At 38.0% G+C, this 22,541-nt stretch overlaps 2 protein-coding genes and 1 long non-coding RNA gene across 3 annotated transcripts in view; 2 read left to right on the top strand and 1 right to left on the bottom strand.

The window, feature by feature from the left end:
- The window catches only part of LOC144650978 (vacuolar protein sorting-associated protein 18 homolog), a 29,780-nt gene extending 13,137 nt beyond the window's left edge, over positions 1-16,643 (bottom strand). The window contains exons 1-10 of the mRNA XM_078510827.1: positions 16,548-16,643; positions 16,260-16,333; positions 11,652-11,761; positions 9,068-9,216; positions 8,867-8,951; positions 8,087-8,160; positions 2,918-3,036; positions 2,198-2,283; positions 1,437-1,535; positions 414-495 (exon numbers count right to left, since the gene is read on the bottom strand). Of these exons, the coding sequence (XP_078366953.1) occupies positions 414-495; positions 1,437-1,535; positions 2,198-2,283; positions 2,918-3,036; positions 8,087-8,160; positions 8,867-8,951; positions 9,068-9,216; positions 11,652-11,761; positions 16,260-16,333; positions 16,548-16,631 (962 nt within the window). The 5' untranslated portion in view covers positions 16,632-16,643. The remainder of the gene's footprint in view (positions 1-413; positions 496-1,436; positions 1,536-2,197; positions 2,284-2,917; positions 3,037-8,086; positions 8,161-8,866; positions 8,952-9,067; positions 9,217-11,651; positions 11,762-16,259; positions 16,334-16,547) is intronic.
- On the top strand, positions 4,382-5,892 carry LOC144647828 (uncharacterized). The gene is made up of 3 exons (XR_013569633.1): positions 4,382-4,686; positions 5,117-5,196; positions 5,796-5,892. It is a non-coding gene; the product is annotated as an uncharacterized LOC144647828 (long non-coding RNA).
- Positions 16,644-16,907: 264 nt separating the features above from the next.
- LOC144647764 (uncharacterized) overlaps positions 16,908-22,541 on the top strand; it is a 7,844-nt gene continuing 2,210 nt past the window's right edge. The window contains exons 1-4 of the mRNA XM_078507450.1: positions 16,908-17,116; positions 18,468-18,687; positions 19,601-19,948; positions 21,804-22,104. Of these exons, the coding sequence (XP_078363576.1) occupies positions 16,937-17,116; positions 18,468-18,687; positions 19,601-19,948; positions 21,804-22,104 (1,049 nt within the window). The 5' untranslated portion in view covers positions 16,908-16,936. The remainder of the gene's footprint in view (positions 17,117-18,467; positions 18,688-19,600; positions 19,949-21,803; positions 22,105-22,541) is intronic.

Here is a 22,541-nt window from a genome sequence, read left to right as displayed (position 1 = left end):
TGTTATTAGAAATTAATTAACATTCAATTAATCAACTAATAAGTAAATAAATAAATTATGAATTACAACATGGTCATTGGCAACCGATTGTACCAAAGAATGACAATGTTCACATGCGAGCTTAAACAATATTACAAAGTTTTTTTAATCACTGAGGGAAATTGTTTAAGTAATGTTTAATAAATGAGTAGCAGTGTTTTATCAAGTTTAAAACACGAGGCGCAGCCGAGTGTTTTAGACTTGATAAAACATGAACTGCGAATTTATTAACAATATTTAGATTTGGGGTTATTTTGGTCTAGAAAATTGGACCTAAAGTTAAGCCGTGTCTTTATCAGATATAAAGACACTCATTAAACATTAATTTCTTTTGTATTTTCTTTATGAATTATTAATGAGTTTTTTAAGGATACTGTAATAATTTGGTTTCTGATGTGATGTTATCACAAGACTCTTGAAGATTAAAATCCAGTTGGCCAAAGTAAACACCACTTCCTAGAAAATAAAGAGATACACATAAATCAGTGTACACCAGTCTGAATGATTAATGGGTAACTGAAAAATTTAGAAAAAAATGTAGTTTAGCTGTTGTGTAAAAAAGACAAGTGGACAGTGGTTCATCGTGTTAATGGCAGTAATGAATAAGTTTCTGTATAAGTTTCTCTATACTATCCATATGCTAGTCTATTACATGTTATATCCCTGAAATGTTAGCACAGAACATCATCTGAAGCAAGAATGCAGCATAAATATAAAAATCAGCCTTGGTAAAGCCATCAACAATACAAACTACTTTGAAAAAAGGTTGCAAATTCTTCCAGCATGTTTCTTTCCACACATTCTTACTCATTACAAAACTACATGTACAGCTGTAATTCCAGAAGCATGTGAGGCATTTGTCATATTTAATTATCTAGTTATGGTGCACAGAGGGTCAAAGGCTCACAATGACTTTTTTCATTTAGAAGCTTGTATCCCTGACTAAATATAGATCTTTCTCAACTACCGTATTTATTCGATTAAGTGCCCAACTTCGAATAAGCGCTCACTCCACAACCCCCTTCAAAAAATGCTGAAGTGCACGAGAGGAGTACTTTGATTATTATTGAAATTGAGATTAAAATTGACTTAGTACTACTAAAGAGACTTCCCCGAAGACCGACTCTTCTTAGTATTTTACAGACACTTGAAATGAACAGTTAAAATTTTGCTAATTGGTACATCTTCACATTTTATTATAATTCATTGTTTTTCAGTGCTGTAAAATAAACTTTCTACTTGAGAGAAATGGCAAAAATTTAAAGGCGCCCAGCCTCAAATAAGCGCCCACCTAAAATAAGCACCCACTCTAAAGGTCCATTAATTTAATATGGGCCCAGGGCGCTCAATCAAATAAGGTACTCAATATATTTACTAGTTATTTTTTTAAGACAGACCTGTAAGCCATGCAAAAGATCTTGGTAGTCCTCTGACTTTAGGGTAAAATAACGCTAACTCACTAGAATCCAAAGGTCCTGGCATCTGAAGGAAAGGTGCTGACACAGCAAAAATAATAACATAACAGTGAAAATCACACATCAGACAAGCTGAGTTCCAACACATGACAGAAAGTCCAAAAACAACAATAGTTAGAAGGGATCGAGGAAAGAGTGAGGAGGGAATGGACAAATAATAATAAAAAAGAAAAAAGTATTGAAATAAAGTTCAAATGAAGGTAGAACATTTGGAAAGATAAAAGGACAGAAGATAGAGAGGGAAGGAATCCACCGTACAGAAAAAGATGGCGGCTTAGAGCTTTTTAAGTTTTTCTGTAAGTTTTTATAACCGTTTTAAGCCTTTTCGAGTGCTAGCTAGGAATTATAGGTGGATTGAACCTGGGAAGGAAGGAGGAGAAAAGGAGGAAGGGAAGAAAAATGGGCAGATTGATGGACAAAACGAAGAAAGGAAGGCTGGCAAGAAAGACAAAGAGAGAATGAACCAAAGGAGGGAGAGAGTCTAGAGAAGTAAGAGAAATAGGAAAGGAAGGATGAAATGCGAGATGAATCAAGAAGGAAAGGAAGGAAGGAAAAGTGGGAAGAGTAGATAAATAGTAGAACACACATCAGAGATAGAAAGAAGAGTAGTAGGAGAAGGTTTTGAGAAGACAGATTGGTTAATACAGAATGGATAATCATGTGCTTTAAATTCGAAGCAGTACCTGGATTATTTTCAAAATCAGCAAACAATGGCTGAAAATCCAGCGAATCTGTGCCTGATGCATCACCAATAAACTGATACATGCGACTGTTGAAAAAAAAAAAAACAGATAAAATTTGTAAAATTATACCAATACTAAAAACTTTAGTTGACTACTGATGTTTTACTTTAATTTATGATTTTGAGACTTACGTTTCTTCTATCTAAACAGACTGCAAGGTTATAATGGACATAAAATAATTGTTTTTATTCAAATACATTTCTGTATATTAAGAAAACACAGTCTAACACATATTATAGTGATTCTAGTGATTCTAATTATATTAATGGGAATTTACAGTGAGATCTTCAACTAAGTGGCTCTTCTTGATCCCACTGATTCCAGATCGAATTACAATTTGGAAGGGTTGGTTTTTGTGGAGGGAGGAAAACTGGAGAATTTGGAGAAAAACCCTCGGAGCAAGGACAAGAACAAACAACAAACTAAACCCACATGCGGTACCAGGCCAGAATCGAACCAGGGCCATATTAGTGGGAGGCGAGCGCTCTCACTACTGTGCCACCCCTGCTCCCCAAATTCTCATAAGAAGTTGCTGGAAATTAAGGGTGCATGAAAAATTTATCAAATTAATGTGATCTAGCACATTTACATGAATAAAACTAATCCTGGTTTGAACACCTTCAATTGGCCAAAATGTTAATCTAAGTTGACTAGCTGTACCTCAGTGTTGAGACCATGATGAAGTATTTCCTATCAGATTTTGGAGTTGCAGGGAACTTCTCAAACATGATTCCATAGATTGACTCTTCTGGGTCACCACTAGAGTTTACACTGTACAGCTGAAATTACAATGAAACTTCTGTTGTTACAGTATCTATACATTCTAGTGAAAGTCGACACAAACCAAGTCGCCGCAACTGCAAGCACTTGCTATATTTTCTTGTTAAAGCACCTGGGGAACTTATTCCAAATTTCAGATATTCTCAAAATTTTATTTGGCAAGAGACCTAAAGTAATTACACCTCACCTTACTTGATACATTTATTCTGACTGCCTCTAAGTATAGCTGGATGGGTTTATATTTTAAATTTTGTGAATGTATGGTGCTTATTTAGGCAGAGGCATAGGAGGGGTGCTTAATTAATGAAATATAGTAACTCCAGTATACTTGTATCTATAGCATGACTAACTACAATGCAGGAGCAGGGCTGCAAATAACAGTTGGTCTTCAGACATCCACTGACCAAAATTTGGTCGGACATGATGTCCGGACAATTTTTTGATTGTAAATCATTTTACTGCAATGATGAATAAAAATCTGTCTGACCACAATTTTGTTGTGTCTGACCAAGGATGGGATGGTGTTCCATATTAGGACATAATAATTATAAAAACAATATATAATTATAATAAAAACCTTCCCAAAATCCTTTGCAACTGAAAAATCGTCAATGCCAAATAACTTGGTCAGTTTGAAGTCAGCAGGAGTAGTACGTCGTATAGAAATAACTCTTACCATAAACTACTTATTGTATAAGTCGTAGGTTGATGACGTCATTAGTCACGTGACTTTGCTCAGAAGTTCGTTTTTGCTCACTGTGACGAAAAATAGTTTATTACTAAAAAAGCAGTCATTGCAGTTTGAAGCACATTGGTGTGAGGCATTTCGGACTGCCCAGGTACCGAACAAAATGTCAAAGTTAAGGTAGCTATGCACAATTTTCAAAAAATGGGAGTCTGGGTACAAGTGCGTATCTGGCGTTGCATTAAATGCGAGGTAACAAGAAATTACATGTTGGAAGATACTTATATGTGAAGTAGTTTTTAATTAATCTCATTGTTATGACGTCATCGGTCACGTGACCAGAACGGATCACATTTTTAAATTCGCTTGAAAACTTTACTAGAACCTTTCTCTTAGGATCTTTTTGAGCAAAGTTGTAGTTTTTTAAATAGTGTTTTGAAAAATGGCCATTATTACTTTTTCGTGAAAAAGTACGGCAGTAAAAAATACAATTGAAAAGTTTGTTGGCTTCCTACTCAACGACCATTTGCATTTGAAATAAAAGAAAATTTTGCCAAAGGCTTGAGTGTATGCTCTTTATTATAGCGTGATCAGTTTCTTTTCATTGTAATTGCTTTGAGCGAGGTTGAATGTAATTTCTTTCAGACAAAGGAGTGGCGCTTGGGGAGAGTTTAAGCTGTGTCCCCCCTGCTTGCGGATTCCCCGCGGTCCGTATTGCGGGCGCATTTTCAAAATGGCGTCGATCTAGTGTTTTGATTTTGCAATTTCGAGTTCTATAGGATAGTTTTGTCAATGTTCTTTCTTCTTGACGCGATCACGAGTCCCGAAACAAAGGGTATTCGATATCCTTTATTTGTATTCCCGATACTGGAGAAGAATATGGAATGAGGAGAAACGGTGGAAGCTTTTCGCACAAACATTTCTAACAGTGTCTAAGACAGTGTCAGACCTGAGGTCACTTCAGGTAAGCGTTTCTCATTGTACTATAATTTCATTTTAAAGACTGGCTTAAGCTCATGTCTTCGGCGTTATGTGAAGATAATAAAGTGCTAAAGATAGAATCGTACTAAAACTAAGCTGGTCTTAGCTCACTGGAATTAAAGCCGAAAAGATCTTGTAGATTTTGAGGCGATAGTGTCATAGTAACGTCGAGGCATGTAATTGTTATTTATATTTGTCATCTGAATGTTTTAGCTACTTCTATTTAATAAGAATCGCATCCTTTAATTATTTATACGTGAGGAAATGTTTGTCAAAATATTGACCATGTGGTCATTTCCGGCCGCAAAGAAATAAATGAGACCATTTCTGAAGTTTAAATTTCTATCTTTCCATGATGTGTATTGTATTGCCAGACATAGATTGACGTTTCTTTTGCATTTTGTTGTATACAGGTAATTTGTGGGATTATTAGAATGTCTAATTTGTAAACAGGATTTACAGAATTCTGAACTGAGGACTTTCTGAATTGCTGGTGAGTTAAACTATGGATTATAACAAGTTCAGGCAGTTATTGATCTCTTCAGCCAATCTCAGCAATTTCCATCCTCCTCTCTTCACACATTCACTACCTGAGACATTTTTAAAAGATCTACTTTTTGACCAGACATTTGCCTATGTTATAAAAAAGCTGTTTGACATTTTTTAAGGCATGTATTTTCAGTTGTTGGATGGCCTTCAGTAGCATTTTAAACTACAGCTAGCAATGTAAAAAATTCAGATGAAGACTGACATTTTTTTCTGCAAAATTATGATTAATGAAAGAAAGGGTGCAAAGAAAATTGATTTCTTCCTGGCCTGACCCAGGTAGACTGTGCAAGGTGAAACCATTATATGCTTGCCCAAAGTCCCATGTTTCTCTGGAAAGATCAACAACAACAAATAAAAATCCATAAATGTCATTTGGCTATCTAGCAAGTGGAAAAAATTATTGAATCCACTAGCCCAACATGAAAGCAGTCAGTTTTTTTTTTCACACACTGAAAAAGGCCATTCAATATACAGTCTGCATGCTGGAAAAATAGCAATTTCATCAAAATAAACAGTTTTTGTTTGTTTTGTTTCTATTTACAGGTGACTTGAAGAGTGCAATGACCTTTCTCTTAGTCAAAATGAACTCAAAAATACACATTGTGTTAATGTAATAAAATTGTCACATGATTGATTCCCACATGTTGCCAGTTTAAACCTGAATATACTTTAGTGACATTTATAGCTATTTTATATGTAATATGAACATCCCAGAACCCAATAAGGCTACATGTGAATACTGACACTTTATTACATGTAAGTTTTGAAACCATTCTAGCTTCATGACAAAACTATTTTGTTTTGGCATGATTGTAGATTACCCCGGCACTTTTTTGCGTAACTGAAATGACTGCCACCGCAGTCCGCAGTCACCATACAAATATCAAAAATTATTTCATGCTGAACTGATTTTAATGTCACCGCAGTCCACGGTCCACGGTCCGTCACAAAAAGTTTGGTGTTTAGATTGCCTGACACTGCGTAGTCACGCATTTCTTGTCTGCCACCGTGGTCCGCAGTCCCATAGTGAACATATGGGACAGAATGTTTTGTGTTTTAAGAGGCCTACTTATTCATTTCGGTTAGCCTAATATGCACTTTGGTTAGCCTGTTCACGGATAGCTATCTAAATTTGTAAGGGCAACACTATATATTGTTAACATGTAGAATTCTGGGTACACTACGGACTGCGATTTGGTTGCTTGCGGTTAGCCTTTATATTGTGTTCAGGATATCTACTGTTCTTAAATCCACTACGGGACTGCGGACCGGGGTAGCAGGCGATTATAACATTTACTAGCATTTCTTAGAATCGACTATGGGACTACGGGCCCTGGTGGCAGGCGATTAGCAGACTTTGTATTATTTTCAAATAAAACACTATGGGACTGTGGACCTCGGTGGCAAGCGATTGTAACAATTAAATCCAATTTTGATCAATGGACTGCATGACTGCGGACTGCGTTATGAGTGAAATATAACTTAACAATAAAATTTCACTGCGGACTGTGGACCACGGGAGCAGTTGAATAATGGCGGGGTATTCTACAATTGCTCCTTTGTTTCAATAAAAATAATGAAATTACAGAGAATTTACGAAATTATTATCGCAGACCATAAATTTACTCTAGCACAGGCTTAAGTGTCTTCAATAGTGTAAAGGTCGGGACAACTTATGCGACTTGACAGGTCGCGGCGACAAGTCGCTCCATGTGTACTGCTTACAACTAAGTCGCTGCAACAAGGTGTTTGTTTGGTGCACAAACAGCTAATTTGGAAGAGTGGGAATGCAAACTAGTTTTCCATATTCAATATGGCGAAAATACATGACGCGCTCTCAAACCAGTTTGAATTCGTGCAACACGTCGCAGGGACAAAATTCTGTTGCAGCGACACAGTTTGTCGCATGTCACACTAGGCGACTGTCGCCGCGGCGTGTTGCAGGGACGTGTCGCCTAGTGTGTCCAGACCTTAATGGCAGTTTAATTATAATGTGTGGTTCCAAAAATATCCATACCTTCCCCAAGATTGGACCCTTCCGACCCCCTGGAACTTTCAGTTTAGCTTCATACTTTATTTTAAAAATTTGGGCTATTGCGCCCTCCCTCCCCTTCGGAATTTCCATTGACCATCCTTGGGGTGAGTATCAAATTTTCTGGAACTGCACAATGTAGGCATTTACTTATAAAAGTACTGTAAGCTGCAGATTTATTCAGACTAATCTATTTTTTAACCTTTTCACATTTTCCTGTTTTCTATGGAATATATAATTATATATTGTTTTTACCGGTTTCACTTGTAATAATAATAATAATAATAATAATAATAATAATAATAATAATAGCTTTTATTTATACACGATAAATATTGCAGCATAATAGCTGATGTGGTCGTGTCTTATGAAAATAACAATAAATTAAGAAATAAATAAACTACGCTAAATCATTAAAGTCCCTATATGATACAACAGATTTATAAACCATGTTCTATTAATGAACTTTTGGAACCCGCCAAAGATTCTTCAAGGCGGGCCTCATTGTTTAATGAGTTCCAAAAAGAGGCCCCTCATATGTACCCCCTTCCCCCCTTCCTCCCCCGTCATCTTTATGAAGTTGTCCTGACATTAATTACTTTAATGAACAGTGCACAAACCTGGATGAAGAGAAGCGCCAATTACATTGTTAAGTTACTAATGACTAAATAAATGCACCTTCACAATCAAATAATAGCCAAGGGTGCAAGTTGTATTTTAATATTTACAACTATTATAATTATAAAACTATTTATAACAAAAAAAGCTTTAAAATCGTACAGTGATTGAACAATGGGCTTACCTGTTTCCAAAATTTTTCCAGACCACCTTGAAAAAACTTCTCTTCTGGTTCCACTTCTGTTTCAAATATCAGGCCTTGAAATTCACCAAAAATGTAATTGCAACAGCGTCAGAAAGATTATTATTGTATTTAAGATCCTACCGGTTAACCTACAAAGCCCTTGATGGTCATTCACCAACATACTTAACTTCTCTTTTTAACGCCTATAAACCAGCTCGTTCTCTTCGATCATCTGGCCAATTACTCTTACAAGTTCCTGTCGTGGAAACATGTTCATACGGTCAAAGATCCTTTTCTTTTTACGCCACAAAACTTTGGAACGAGCAACCTTTTTATATCAAGCAATCTGAGACTATAGCAATTTTTAAAAAGAACCTTGAAACATTTCTTTTTGTAATAGTTTTTAACCTAGTCATAGATGATAATAATTGCATGTTTTAGTTGGATTCTTTTTTTACTCTTTTTTTATCTTAGTACTGAATTTCTGTATTTAATCAACGTTCTACCTTTATCCTTTTAATCATACATGTATGTAATTGTAAGCGCATTGAGAATTTTAAATACGCAAGAAGAATTATTATTAGTATTATAAATAATAAATAATTATTATTATTATTATTATTATTATTATTATTATTATTATTATTAAGTAACCAAGATGCCTTATGTAAATTAACAAAACCCAGTATTAAAATTCTTGTTTCTTAATGCATTTACAATAGTTATTTTACAAGTTTTGGAAGAAGCATTCACACACAAAATGACTGACACAAAACAAACCTTTGGTTGTTCCCAGGAGAATAGTCTGTGTTGAACTCTCTGTCAGTTTCGATTTATTCCATGCAATAGCATTTATAAGGTGTCCCTGCAGTAAAACAACAATAAATATTACGATAAAGCTAAAGTTGTTAATAATTTATTCATGAATGGAAAACAAAAGAGAAGAGTGTGACACAAGTTTCTGATCTTTCAGAAATGCACCTTCATCTTTGCCAACGGTTTGGGTTTCTTGGAATTCCTTGCTAAATAAAAGGATTCTTGTGATTTCATGCACACAATAAGATGCCTAGCTGTTGGGTCCATGAAGATTCGATGGATGGAATCGTCCACTCGTTTGGTGATATCAACACCTGTGCAAAAAGAGATAATGCCAACTGTAATGTTCACTTGCACAAAAAAAGTTAAGAGGAAATCCGCCCGGACTTCGAGTAGTTATTGGACAAAATTATGTACCAAAACTATTTACAACTGATTGCAAGCTTTTGTGTTACTGCTTCAAATATCTTATCGAAAGAAATCTTTTATAACAACACCAAACATCGAAAACAAATTTCGAAGTTCCACTGAATTCCCATGAATCGCTTAAAAGATGCGAGCTTTTGCCCATAGCTTGTGAACTTTGAATATCATTTTCTTAGACTCTGATAAGAAATTGTTGTACCAGAATTATTTCCACCTTATTGCAAACTTTTTTGTTACTGCTTCAAATATCTAGCTTATCAAAAGAAATCTTTTCTAACAACACCAAACATCATTTTTTTCAGGTCTTCAGTAGTGTAAGGCCGCATTTGCATTATCATATATATATTTCATTGCTACTGCTGGACACACATTCATTTATTTCACATATACTTGGGCCGAGTATCATGTCCACCATAAAGGGATTACCCATATACGACCGCTCTCATGTGGCTTTGATAGCTCAGTGGTAGAGCATTGCACTGGCAACGCAAAGGTCGTGGGTTCGACTCCCGCTCAGAGCCCAAAAAAAAAAAAATTTTTTTCAGGTCTTCAGTAGTGTAAGGCCGCATTTGCATTATCATATATATATTTCATTGCTACTGCTGGACACACATTCATTTATTTCACATATACTTGGGCCGAGTATCATGTCCACCATAAAGGGATTACCCATATACGACCGCTCTCATGTGGCTTTGATAGCTCAGTGGTAGAGCATTGCACTGGCAACGCAAAGGTCGTGGGTTCGACTCCCGCTCAGAGCCCAAAAAAAAATTTTTTTCAGGTCTTCAGTAGTGTAAGGCCGCATTTGCATTATCATATATATATTTCATTGCTACTGCTGGACACACATTCATTTATTTCACATATACTTGGGCCGAGTATCATGTCCACCATAAAGGGATTACCCATATACGACCGCTCTCATGTGGCTTTGATAGCTCAGTGGTAGAGCATTGCACTGGCAACGCAAAGGTCGTGGGTTCGACTCCCGCTCAGAGCCTAAAAATTTTTTTCAGGTCTTCAGTAGTGTAAGGCCGCATTTGCATTATCATATATATATTTCATTGCTACTGCTGGACACACATTCATTTATTTCACATATACTTGGGCCGAGTATCATGTCCACCATAAAGGGATTACCCATATACGACCGCTCTCATGTGGCTTTGATAGCTCAGTGGTAGAGCATTGCACTGGCAACGCAAAGGTCGTGGGTTCGACTCCCGCTCAGAGCCCAAAAAAAAATTTTTTTCAGGTCTTCAGTAGTGTAAGGCCGCATTTGCATTATCATATATATATCGAAAACAAATTTCGAAGTTCCGCTCAATTCCACTGAATCGCTTCAGTTAGACGAATTTACAAAATGGCTACACATGAGATTTTGCCTATACCTTGTGAACTTTGAAATTCATTTTCTCAGACTCTTATAAGAAATTGTTGTTGGTGTTATCACAGATAATTACTTACATCTTTACCTTTTATTAAGGGTAGGAAATAACGCAATAGGATTTAAATTATTCTGGTACTTGATTTTTGTCCAACTTTAATAAATATTACTTGACTTCCTAGTGGATTCTGTCTTAAATTATTTAGCTCTTTTAGCCTGATCTCCACATTAAAAAAGCCACTTCCACTCAGGATCAGTAGCCCACACTGCAGGAGCTTATCCCAGTTTCTGTAGCATGAAGCAACTAGGAGTTCATGATAAGTGTGAGTTATGAAAAAACCCGGGGGGGGGGGGTACTCCCATATGTGGCCTATATAGGTATGTGCCGCCCGATAGGGTATGGTTTTTGAGGTTGTCGGTCCTTAAATAGGGTATCATTTTTGCTCCTTTTGGCAATGTATTCCCGGTGTGATCCTTAGATAGGGTACCTAAATTCTGTTAGCTAAAATAAACGCCCAGCTAAACGAAAAAAAGATATCTTAAAACTGAGTTTTCTGCACAGGTATTAGAAAAGCGTTTTTATTAAGATTTGTGTCTTGCCGTGCGCGGTTAGCCGTTATTTGGGTCTTCTTCTCCCCTTAAATAGTGTCATTTTTCAGTTTTGGGCCTTAAAAAGGGTATCAATGTTCGCTTTTTTATCCTTAAATAGGGTCAGGGTTTAAGAACCTTGGCGGCACACCCCTATCCGAAATTTATGGGAGTACCCCCCCCCCCCCGGTGAAAAACAAACTTTAGTGTACTCTGATGAAGGTGAACAGATTGCAAACATAGCTCCAGTATATAGCACAGATAAATTAATAAACAATATAAATGGATTGATTATTTACTAACTTTTGGCACCATAACCAGATCAGTTTTCTTTAGCATACTTACGATCTATTTCACTGGGATTTGACAAGTCTAGTCTCATTAAAACATTGTTGCTCAGAGCTATGGCCACCATATTATTGCAGACCACAACATCAACAATTGTGCTTGGAGGTCTGAAAAGAAAATTTAAAAATCCAAATTAATTTGCTCTAGTGCTCTGAAATTATCAAAACAGTCAAACAAATGGGACTAAAAACCCTGATATACACAAAACCTTGTTAAGGTAAACGTATTTTGCCAGTCGTCTGAACCTTCATAATTTATATCAAGGTTCCACTGTATCCCTTTTGTTACTAGTATCACATAAAAAAAGGTAAAGTCTGTGTTGGAGCCTAGTGGCCCACTAGGCCGGAGCTTATATGGTTTCAGTAGCATGAAGCGACGAGGGGTATTTCTTCTTCTCCCTGTCCCCATTTACACGCCTGGGTAGAGAGGCATTATAAGAGTAGTGTCTTGCCCAATAACACAACACAGTAACCATGGCCCAAGCTCCAACCCAGACCGCCCAATCCAGAGTCCAGCGCACTAACCATTAGGCCACTACACCTCCCACAGTATCACATAAGGCCATAAGGAATTATCTAATGTTGTGGTAAAATATATCTTTGGTTTAAAATTTTTCAAACCAGTTTATTTTTTATTTTTCATGGCCTCATATTCATTATCATAATCTGAAACAAAGGAAAATTAAAATCAAACTGGTTTGAAAAACCAGAAATAAATTTAAACCACAACATATACAGTTGGTTACAGGGAGCTGTTCTTCACAATTACCCATTTTCCTGCAATAGAACGTTTCTATTACTTTTGTTTTTGTTTGCTTGTCATTTTTTTTTTTTTGCAGCAACTTTGAGTCGGTTGCTTTCTCTATAAGTGTCACGTGCACAGCAAGCATTGGAAAAATATGTCTGGTTGTTCTGACACCGGGAGGGAGGGGGTGTACTCCCATAAATTTCGGGTAGGGGTGTGCCGCCAAGGTTCTTAAACCTAGAAGCGAAAATTGATACCCTTTTTAAGGCCCAAAACCGAAAAATGACACCCTATTCAAGGGGAGGAGAAGCGTTCCGTGACCAGGCGGTGTTGGACACGACTCACAAAGCATGCCGGAAGAAATTTTCAATTGCACTAATTATCGTCTGATCGCCGATCTGTAAACATCTCCTCGCGGTGCGAAGATATCCCAATGCTGAAAAAAATATCGTAGGAAATCCATATCAAATCTTTCTCGAGCCTAGTAGCACCTATAGATGATCATAGATGCGTATTGCTGGATTCATAAAGGCGACATTTTACGGCGGAACAACTCATATTTTGGTAGGAAACATCGCGGTTCGTCGACTATTGGAAATATTATTCGATTCTAGCGCGTTTGTGATCGAAGTAAACGGGCTAAAATTGAACTTATCTTTAGCGCTTTGTTTTTCAGAAATGTCGAGTTATGTATGAAGTACGTCGATGTACTACTGGCCAACGCAGTTCGCCCTGTCGTGGTTTTTGATGGATTTTCGCCGGGTTGTTTTACTTGGAGGGCCCAACGGCCGTTTTGATATAATATGCCGAGTATCGGCGAAACAGAATGATGATATAAACACTTAATATTCGTCTTCTTGAATAGATAGGTGGAACACATGCATATTTCTCGTTCTTCGAGCGAGCTGCACGAAGGATAAGTGGAACACATATATATTTATCGTTCTTAAAACGTGCTGCGCGAAGGATAAGTGGAGTACATGCATATTTTTCTTTGTTTAAGCATGTTGCGCGACTCAGGATAAGTGGAATACGTGTATACTTTTCGTTCTTAAAGCGGGTGCGCGAAGTATAAGTGGAATACATGCAGATTCTCGTTCTTACTAAAGCGTGTCGAGCGAAGGTTAAGTGTAATACATGTGTATTTCTCGTTTATAAAGCATGTTGAGCGAAGGATAATTATTCGTCGACTGCGGGAGCATTATAGTTCAACTGCTTGTGGCTGGGCAATCGCTCCGAAATGCCGAATATCGGCCAAACAAAAGGATGATATAAACACTACAATAACAAAAATGGCAAGTGAACATTAAAATATAAATACACATCAGCGGGAGTACCAAATTAAGCCCTTGTCGTGTAAGAACATCGACATAAATCACACCATCATCTCCCGCAAAATGCCGCGAAATGGAAGAGAACTGAGTGACATATCAAGGAAAAAACCCCAACTTCAAGTCCAAATTTGACTGTTAAAACGGCGGGGCCCGCCCGGGCCCACCGTACTTTTCTTAAAGTTCAACTATCGAACTTAAGTTCTATGCAAAAATAATCTACAGTACTGATCCTTGTTTGTCAAGAAATGAGCAAATGTTCATCGACGTCGAACGCTTGCGCCAAACAACCCTTTACCATATGGCATGATTTCAATCGACTAGTTTTGAGAGAAAAATCGCTTCCCTCAATTTAAAACTTGACAGATGACTGGCCTAGGTATTATTCTTCCAGCTCCAATACAATAATCCGTAACAACCGTTAAAGTTTCGCCGGAATCGCACGAAGAAGATGAGACCTTCTCAAAATCCCGCGACAAAATTGTCCGCCATTGCTTCCACCAAGGTGACAAATGATTGGTCGAAAAATGTCACGTGAGCCGTGTCCAACACCGCCTGTTCCGTGACAACCCAAATAACGGCTAACCGCGCACGGCAAGACACAAATTTTTATAAAATCGCTTTTCTAATACCTGAACAGAAAATTCAGATTTAAGATACCGTAAAGTTCCGTGTATAAGCCGCACCTTTTTCCTCTAAATTCAAGTCAAAAATCGGGGGTGCGGCTTATCTACGGAAACATCTCTGGTTGGAGTTCTCAAAGGCCTAATTAATATTCATAAAAAACTTCTCAAGACGTCATTGAATGAACATATAACAACCTGAAAACTTTGTTGTTGTTCACTACCTTTTAGTTCCTCTGCAAAGCTGTTTGCAGTGAAGTCTGCCAGTCATTCGAATCGTGTCTTTCCGCCGCGTGCGAGAAGGCACCAAGATAAACGCAAATACTCACAAGGCAAATGGCCGACCGCTTCGGTTTTTTATTGACCTTCACAGCAAATACATCTGCTGGATTAACAAACTCTTATTCTGCATGAAGTTTTTATCCTGTTGCGGGTAGCAGTTTCCAAGAATCTTGAAATAAAAACGTGGTTTCTTCATTCTCGTACCTCGAGTCTTCGTCCCTTCTGCGCAGGCTTGAAGAAACGGACCGCGGGTCAAAGGGAACGAAGACCCTGGGTACGAGGATGGTGGTTTCTTCCGAAGAAAATTCCGCCATGTTTTTTTTTTTTTTTAAATGCCCAGACTCCTACATTTCAGAGCTTGGCTACTAAGCATTCGTCATTCGCGAACGATTCGAACGAATTACAAGCGTTTCAGGAGTGCTTAGAAGTGATAATCTCGAAAAAATGATATCAAGAGAGCATCCAAATTTAAGATATTGTGAACTCAAACTAAAAAGAAGGTATGACAAGTGAAATTTAGCTTTCTTAAAACTTAATTTATATTAAACATTGCAACAACCACCGTGTCAGTGTTTCGAAACCGTGCTTGTTTGCCCTTGATTGTTTACCAATAGAACTTCACTTGAACTTCAAAATTTATGGTCTGTATATTTTTTTTTTCCAAAATTTGAGCTTCCAAATCGGGGGTGCGGCTTATCTACGGGTGCGGCTTATACACGGAACTTTACGGTATCTTTTTTTCATTTAGCTGGGCGTTTATTTTAGCTAATAGAATTTAGGTACCCTATCTAAGGATCACACCAGAAACACATTGCCAAAAGGAGCAAAAATGATACCCTATTGAAGGACCGAGAACCTCAAAAACCATACCCTATCAGGCGGCACATACCTATATAGGCCACATATGGGAGTACCCCCCCCCCCCCCCGGGTTCTGACACAAATTGGTGATTCAAATGGTAAGAATTCTTCTCTGCTTGGTACATGCAGGTAGTCATCAGTAGTAGCAGTGGGAAGGCGGAGTAAAAATAATGGGCTTTCCTTACTTTTAAGGGACTCGCGCTATATAGGAAAACAACTGTCTAATGCACGCGCAAAATGGCGCAATTAACTGTATAAATAGCGATGTACGCGACGTACGTTCAAAATGACAAATTTATTGTAAAAACGCATCACGTTTGTTCTTCAGTTTGCTTGCGGTTAGTTCCACTCCAGTTTGCTTGCGGTTAGTTCCACTCCGGTTTGCTTGCGGTTAGTTCCACTCCGGTTTGCTTGCGGTTAGCTTTTATTTGTTAGCTTGTGGTTAGCTTTTATTTGTTTCACTAGCGTAGAACTACTTTTGTTTACGCCGTTTTGCGCGTGCATTTAGACAGTTGTTTTCCCTATATAGCGCGAGTCCCTTAAAAGTAAGGAAAGCCAAATAATGGCCCCATTCAAATCACAAATGCCAACAATTCAGTTGGGTGGATTGGAGGGGATGAAAAGGAGGAATGTTAAGCAGGGGTGGGTGTTGGTTGTGGAACATTCCATAGAAGCAGTTGTCATAGCGTTTGTTTAGATAGGCTTACGTATGCACTATGCATGTACACTGCAAGAAGACATTCGATCATCTACCGAGAAGCTTACCTAAAGTTGACCTTTTGCCGCCGAAATATGGGAACTTCATCCTCGCTTCTAACATCAATGTATCCTGTTGAGATCTGTTTTGTTTTGTTTTATAATTCACGAAAGTGCAAAGAAAGGAAAAAAATAACTTTAGCTGAATCAAATGAAGGTCTGAAGACGTATACGTACACTGTTGGCAGACCATAGCACATAGTTGTCAATGAATTAAAAGTCAGCGAGGACAAAGATCTCTTACAAGCATTTCTTCCAAGTTCTAAGAGAAGAGTTAATAGTTAGCATTCCACTCACCGGTTCAGTAACGTCTGGTCCTAGAAAAGGATTCAAGTTTTCGCCCGCAGAAGCCTGCATGTACTGATCCAGGATGGACGCCATCTTGGCGAACAACCTTAGAAGCGCTGTTGGCTACTTTCGGGGGAGGGGAGGAAAAACCATTGGGCAACAAAATAAAAACTAGCTAAATTGCTTCACGTTGACCTTTCAATGATAAAGCAATAACTTAAATTTTTTTAAGCAAGAAAAATATTTTTCTTTTAGTTTATAATTTCTTGCTTTGTATAAACGAAAGTCATAAAAATTATACTCTCACTACCCTGGTTAGGAGGGAACACGACCAGACACTTCACAGACTCGCGAAACCTCCACGAAACCGCGAAACCGAGGCTGTCAATGTAAACAAGATGGCAGCGTTTCACAGTTCTTGCCTCGCTAAAGATCTGTTGAGTAGTCTTAGCGCTGAGGTTCTTTATATCATTCTGTCGTACCTTCCTGCAAAGTCTTTGTTGAATGTCAGCGAATGTAATCGCCGTTTGCGGGATTTGTGTCAGAACTGTAATTCGCTTTGGAAGCGGCTTTGTAAGGTTAGTGATCAATGCTCTTGATCCAAAAATTATTCAGGCCATCTGCATGCATAGGCTTTCTTGTAAGAAAATACTTTATTCTACCCCTCGTAAATGGTAAATGCAAAGATTTAGTATTTCATCTTTCGTTTTGTGAAAATTTAACGACGTTTTCTTGTGGGATAAGAGTATTTGCATGGGCATGCTTTAACACACGAACTTTCTCTGTTCAGTGGAGTTTTTAATATCGACGGGCGAAACTTCCTGTTCCGATTTTCTTCCTCCTTGCGCATTTTTAGAATTCTAAACGAATTGAAAAACAGAAATTTATTTTGGTACAATCTGTCGCCGTTTTAAACTTTGTATGTGTCCTTGTTTAGTTTGTAAGTGATTCGTTTTCGTATACGCTTTGATTGTTGTTTTGAAGTGTTGTTTTTGTTTACCTTTTGTTATTGATATGCTCTGAATAAGACCAAGCATTCACAGACCTCGCAGTTAAGAAGGAAGTCTCTTTTTACAGTCTCACGCTAGTCTAGCTTTAAATGTGGCCCACAGTTCGTTTAAAAACGAACAGTGAATCCGTAAGTGACGAGGCAAATTAGGTATGGACTCGTTGTCAGGAATTGTTAAATTTGCAGAGAGATCAGCTGGCGATATAATCAAGACGCTCGATCAATCTATGTTTGAACTGAGAAAGACCGCATTTCTTGATTACTGTATTGTACATGTATTTACACCTGAAATTAAGAGTGAGGTTGGAAAGTGAAATCAGTAATGTTTCATTATTGCAAGTCTGCTGTGATTTTTTTTAAACATAGAATTCTGCGCAAAATGTTTATTTTTTTGTATAATATAAAGTACCCTGCAAATTTGGTCTAATGAGGGCCATTCAATTTTATATCCATCCACCCCCCCCCCCCCCCTGGTGATGAGTTTTTTGAAGTGGTTTTGATATTCATTTCTGAGGGTTAACTCCGTCGGCATTCTTTGATCTTTCAAATATTTCTGAAGGGGTTAAGGGAAAAGTTGCCTTTTTTCTGATGGGGTTAAGAAATATTGGGTCTTTTTGTGAGGGGGGCATCATGTTGGCACTTGAATTTTTTTTTTTAGGGGGTCAATTTTGACTTACCTTGTCAACCAGGGGGAGGGGGGATAGAAAATGGAATGGCCCTCAATCTCTTGTTAACCAAGCCTGCTCAGGGCCATACGGGAATATGAAGAATATCATCCCTTAGTCATTCTGTTCAGACTTTGCTGTACTTGATACATATTGCCAAGCACCTGGTGGTTGGTTAATAAATGTATTGTTTTAAATATTAGTATTATTAATATTAACTAATATTATTATTGATTCTCTTCAAATCAATTTCAGACTGACTTTGATGCCGACTTGACTGTGAAGGGTTCATTTCCATCGTTCTTCATCTTGTACCAGTTGATGTATAAATCACGTATTATACTTGAAGACACAGATTACAGCACCTTCAGTGGCTACCTACCAGACTGGTTGTATTACTGGAGTGCTCTCAGTACTAAACCACCCCTCCCTGGCTTTTACAATTTGCCAGCAGGAAGGACAAAGAAAACATGGGGTATGGATAGTAGTTACTCAGAAAAGGGATAAGAGGGTTGTGGGTGAAATTAATTGTTTTGGCTCAAGACCATTTCAGATTTTGAGTAACCGACTTTTTTCTGTATAACAAATTCCCTGCAGAGTGATCCACTGGGCTGAAATTTTCCTTTTCAGCCCAACCTGGCACGGTCAATAATATATATTGTAGTGTACATCTAGTATGTACACTGTGTTGTTGTTTTGATCATACAATCAAAACTCTGAATTATTCACCAAAACCGATCTCGCAATGTTAGTGACGCTAATAAAGGGGAACACGTTTGGGCTCAATAAACTTTAATGATTACAATCAGATAATTAGGCCCCCTGGGAGTGGGGGGGAGGGTAAATGAATCTTTCAACAAGCAAACAGAGCAAAAGTTATAACAGGAGGATGCAAACATGATACACTAAGATATGCAAGTGATCTCAACTGGAGTCAATAATTAACCTATCCTAAGCAGTGCAGACTGGGTTTGTAACTACTCATTACCACCTACCCCTCCCTGTCAATTTATGTCTAATAACCACCACCCCTGACCCTGACATGTATGTCTAAGCCTTTCTTAAAGCTCAATTCAAGCTCTGATTCCGGGGGTGGAGAATTCCATATGAAATTGGCAGGGATGCTCACTGTCTCACTTAGTCTCTCTTAGGGGTGTAAAATACAGACTTTGCACTCACTTGGGGTCCTACCAACATTTTAGCCATCAAGGACTCATTTAGGGCTGCTCGTCAAAAAAAAAAAAAAAAATGAAATGTGCTGCCATACTGTGTTGACAGCCAAGACCAGTCAGGCATGAAAAATCTACAGTTAACAATACTTTTTGTACTTACAATTTTTTACTTTGTACTAACAATGTACTTTTCTAACATGTTACTATGTACTGAAGGTCTTACAGAGGAAGACTTGACTAATTACCAAATCAAATGCAACAAGTCTGGAGCAGCGGTTAGGCTAGAGCGTTACTATACTTGGACAGATGGTCTGGAAGCAGCTCTATGGAAACACAAGAGTAAGCGACGATTCCATGAGGTGGCTTTAAAACGGTGTATGAGAAGTCAGAAACAAATTCACAAGACCTTTCCAAAGGCATCTCGGTCTCAGCGAAAAAGAGCATTCAATAAATTTCAGAATGAGAATCGTAGCCTGAGGAATATTCTTTCAAAGCAAAAGGAAGGTGTGAGCGAGTTTTTAAGTTACCAGTCTCCTCATAAGATTGGGCAGGATTACATTGAAGGTTAGTTAATACCTGTATTTATTTAACAATATAGACTACGAGCCCGAGTTTTCTACGAGCAAATAGTCAACGAGGCGCAGCCGAGTTGACTATCGCTCATAGAAAACGAGGGCGAGTAGTCTAATTGTTTTACTAGAAACTCTAAAGGATTGCAGTCCAAAACCTACAATATTGTGCACTTTGAAGACAAAAATCAAGAAAATTTACCGCTTAAAGAGATACGCGCGCGCGACTGTTTTCTATCGGCGAATAGAAAACAGTGGGAGAACCAATCAGATTTGCGGATTTCCGATAGAACACAGCTGAGTTTCTACTAAAACATATTATCAACCATGCAGTAAATATGACATTTTTTTGTGAGAAACACTGTGACTTTAAGTGGCTAGTATGCTGTACCCAGAGGTGCTGGTTTGATCTACAATTCAGTCTCTACTGTTCTCTTGAATGCCATCTCCATCCCTGGAAGGAGCACGGCTCATTTTCCCAAGCAATGACTACAGGTTATTGAGTTTGAACCTTGGCCAATTAACTTGTGTTGTGTTCTTGGGTCAGAAATGTTACTTTCATGGTGCATCTCTCATACAAGTTAAGGTATATGTTGTGGTTCAAATTTTTCTTTGGTTTGAAATTTTTAAACCAGATAAATTTTTAGTTTCCTTTGTCCTGGTTTAATTTAACATAATCTCAGACAAAGGAGAACAAAAATCAAACTGGTTTGAAAATTTTCAAAGCTAGATCGAGCACATGTTCAGAGTTCTACAGCATACACACAGAGTTCTACAGCGCAGACTCTGCCAAACTCGGCCCAGGCTTCCCTCCTCCCAGAGTTAAATGTAAATAAAAGGTGTATTATTACAACAACAAAAAATTGAACCACAACATTAATACAAAATTGTTGGTTCTTTGTAATGAGCTAGCATCCCATCAAGTGAATTAGCAATATGTGTACTCCTGCCTAATTGTTCCCTTGCTCTTTGTGCTCCTCGCACCCATCACTAGTTGCTCACACTTCAGGCCCATTGGGTCCTTTGTCTGCAGCAAAAGTGCAAGTGCCTGACATCAGGGGGCTGGCATTACTCCTATAGTTGTATTATACCATAAAATTCTGGTTATGAGCCCTGGGCTTATACAACTTTATAAGAGGTTTTGGGTGGGCTTATAAATGAGGGGCTTATAACCGGGAGGGCTTATAACCGGAATAAAGAAAACATTTCAAAACAAGCCACGGCAGTATAAATCATAATACATTTTTAAGTTAAAAAAGCAGCAATAAAGCAACATTTTAGACTACGAGCAGTCCCTATTTTTTTGCAGAGTCCTTCAAGCTTGAAGCGAATTTTTTTCGAAGAGTCCGTCGAGCTTGAAGCGAAAAAATTACGCGCGGGGGGAGGAGACGGGGGCGAGGCGAGAAGCGAAAAAATATTTTTTTTCGCTTCTCGCCTCGCCCCGCCTCCTCCCCCCGCGCATTCATCTTTTTTTGTTTCAAGCTCGACGGACTCTTTGAAAAAAATTTTGCTTCAAGCTCGACGGACTCTGCAAAAAAATAGGGACTGCTCGTAGTCTACAACATTTGCTCAGTACTGTCATCCGGCAGAGGGGGGCTTATAACCGGATGTATTTTTTTGTTTCCAGGTAAATCGGCCTATAACCAGGGGGGCTTAAGCGGGAGGGCTTAAAACCGGAATTTTACGGTATATGTTAATGAAACTTGGATCAGTTCAACAGTGACTTAATTTACACTTTTCTTATTTTTCTATAGATAACTTTATAATTTTAGCACCTTTCTTTGACACACCAAGATTGCAAAAGTCTATGTTCTAACACTTTAAGAACTGTTTTATTATATTGTTTCTAGGTTATCTTCACAAGAGTGGTATTAAACAACTTGAAAGTTACATCGAGTTTGCTAAACGGCTTGAACAAGAAGTCGACATAGCAGAGCTTTCTAAAGACATTCCTGAATGTGTTCTCCTGGTTTATGACAAGCTGTCTACGACAGCGCACCAAAGATTCATTTCCGCAGAGGAATTTCTAGATGTTGCTAAAGAGTACTTTGAAAGGGTTAAGAGGGTATGGAACTGGCAGAATGCAAATGGAACTGATGCAAGGCAGGCTTTTCGAGATTGTTCAGTTGTAAAAGCTCATTCATCTTATAGGTACGTTAAGGGTAAGGTTTCTCATCAGTGGAGTGGGACTGGGGCTTGGGACTTTAGGAGTAAATAGGGGATTGGGAAGTGGGATCATTAAGGTGGCGGGAACTAGTGAACTTTTATAAGATAACGTAATATTTAATAATAAGACTTCAAGCCTGCGTTTTCTATGAGCAAAAAGTCAATGAGGGGCAGCCAAGTTAGACATAGACATAGACATAATTTATTTATACACGAAGAGCTTAGGAGCCGTAGCTCGTTAAAACGCTCTCGTGAAATGAAAAAGGTTTAAAAATTACAAATAAAAGACGGTTAAAAGGTAAAAAGAGGGTTGACTATTGCTCATAGAAAACGAGTGCAAGTAGTCTAATTGTTTTAGTAAAACTCTAAAAGATTGCAGTCCAAATCCTACAATTTTATGTACTTTTAAGCCAAAAATCAAG

Source organism: Oculina patagonica, chromosome 4 (genome assembly GCF_052425735.1).
Source record: "Oculina patagonica isolate OP01 chromosome 4, crgOcupat, whole genome shotgun sequence".
In the NCBI taxonomy this organism is placed as follows: Eukaryota; Metazoa; Cnidaria; class Anthozoa; order Scleractinia; family Oculinidae; genus Oculina; species Oculina patagonica.
The sequence above is the reverse complement of the archived record's forward strand: the minus strand, read 5'-3'. Positions and strand labels throughout refer to the sequence as shown.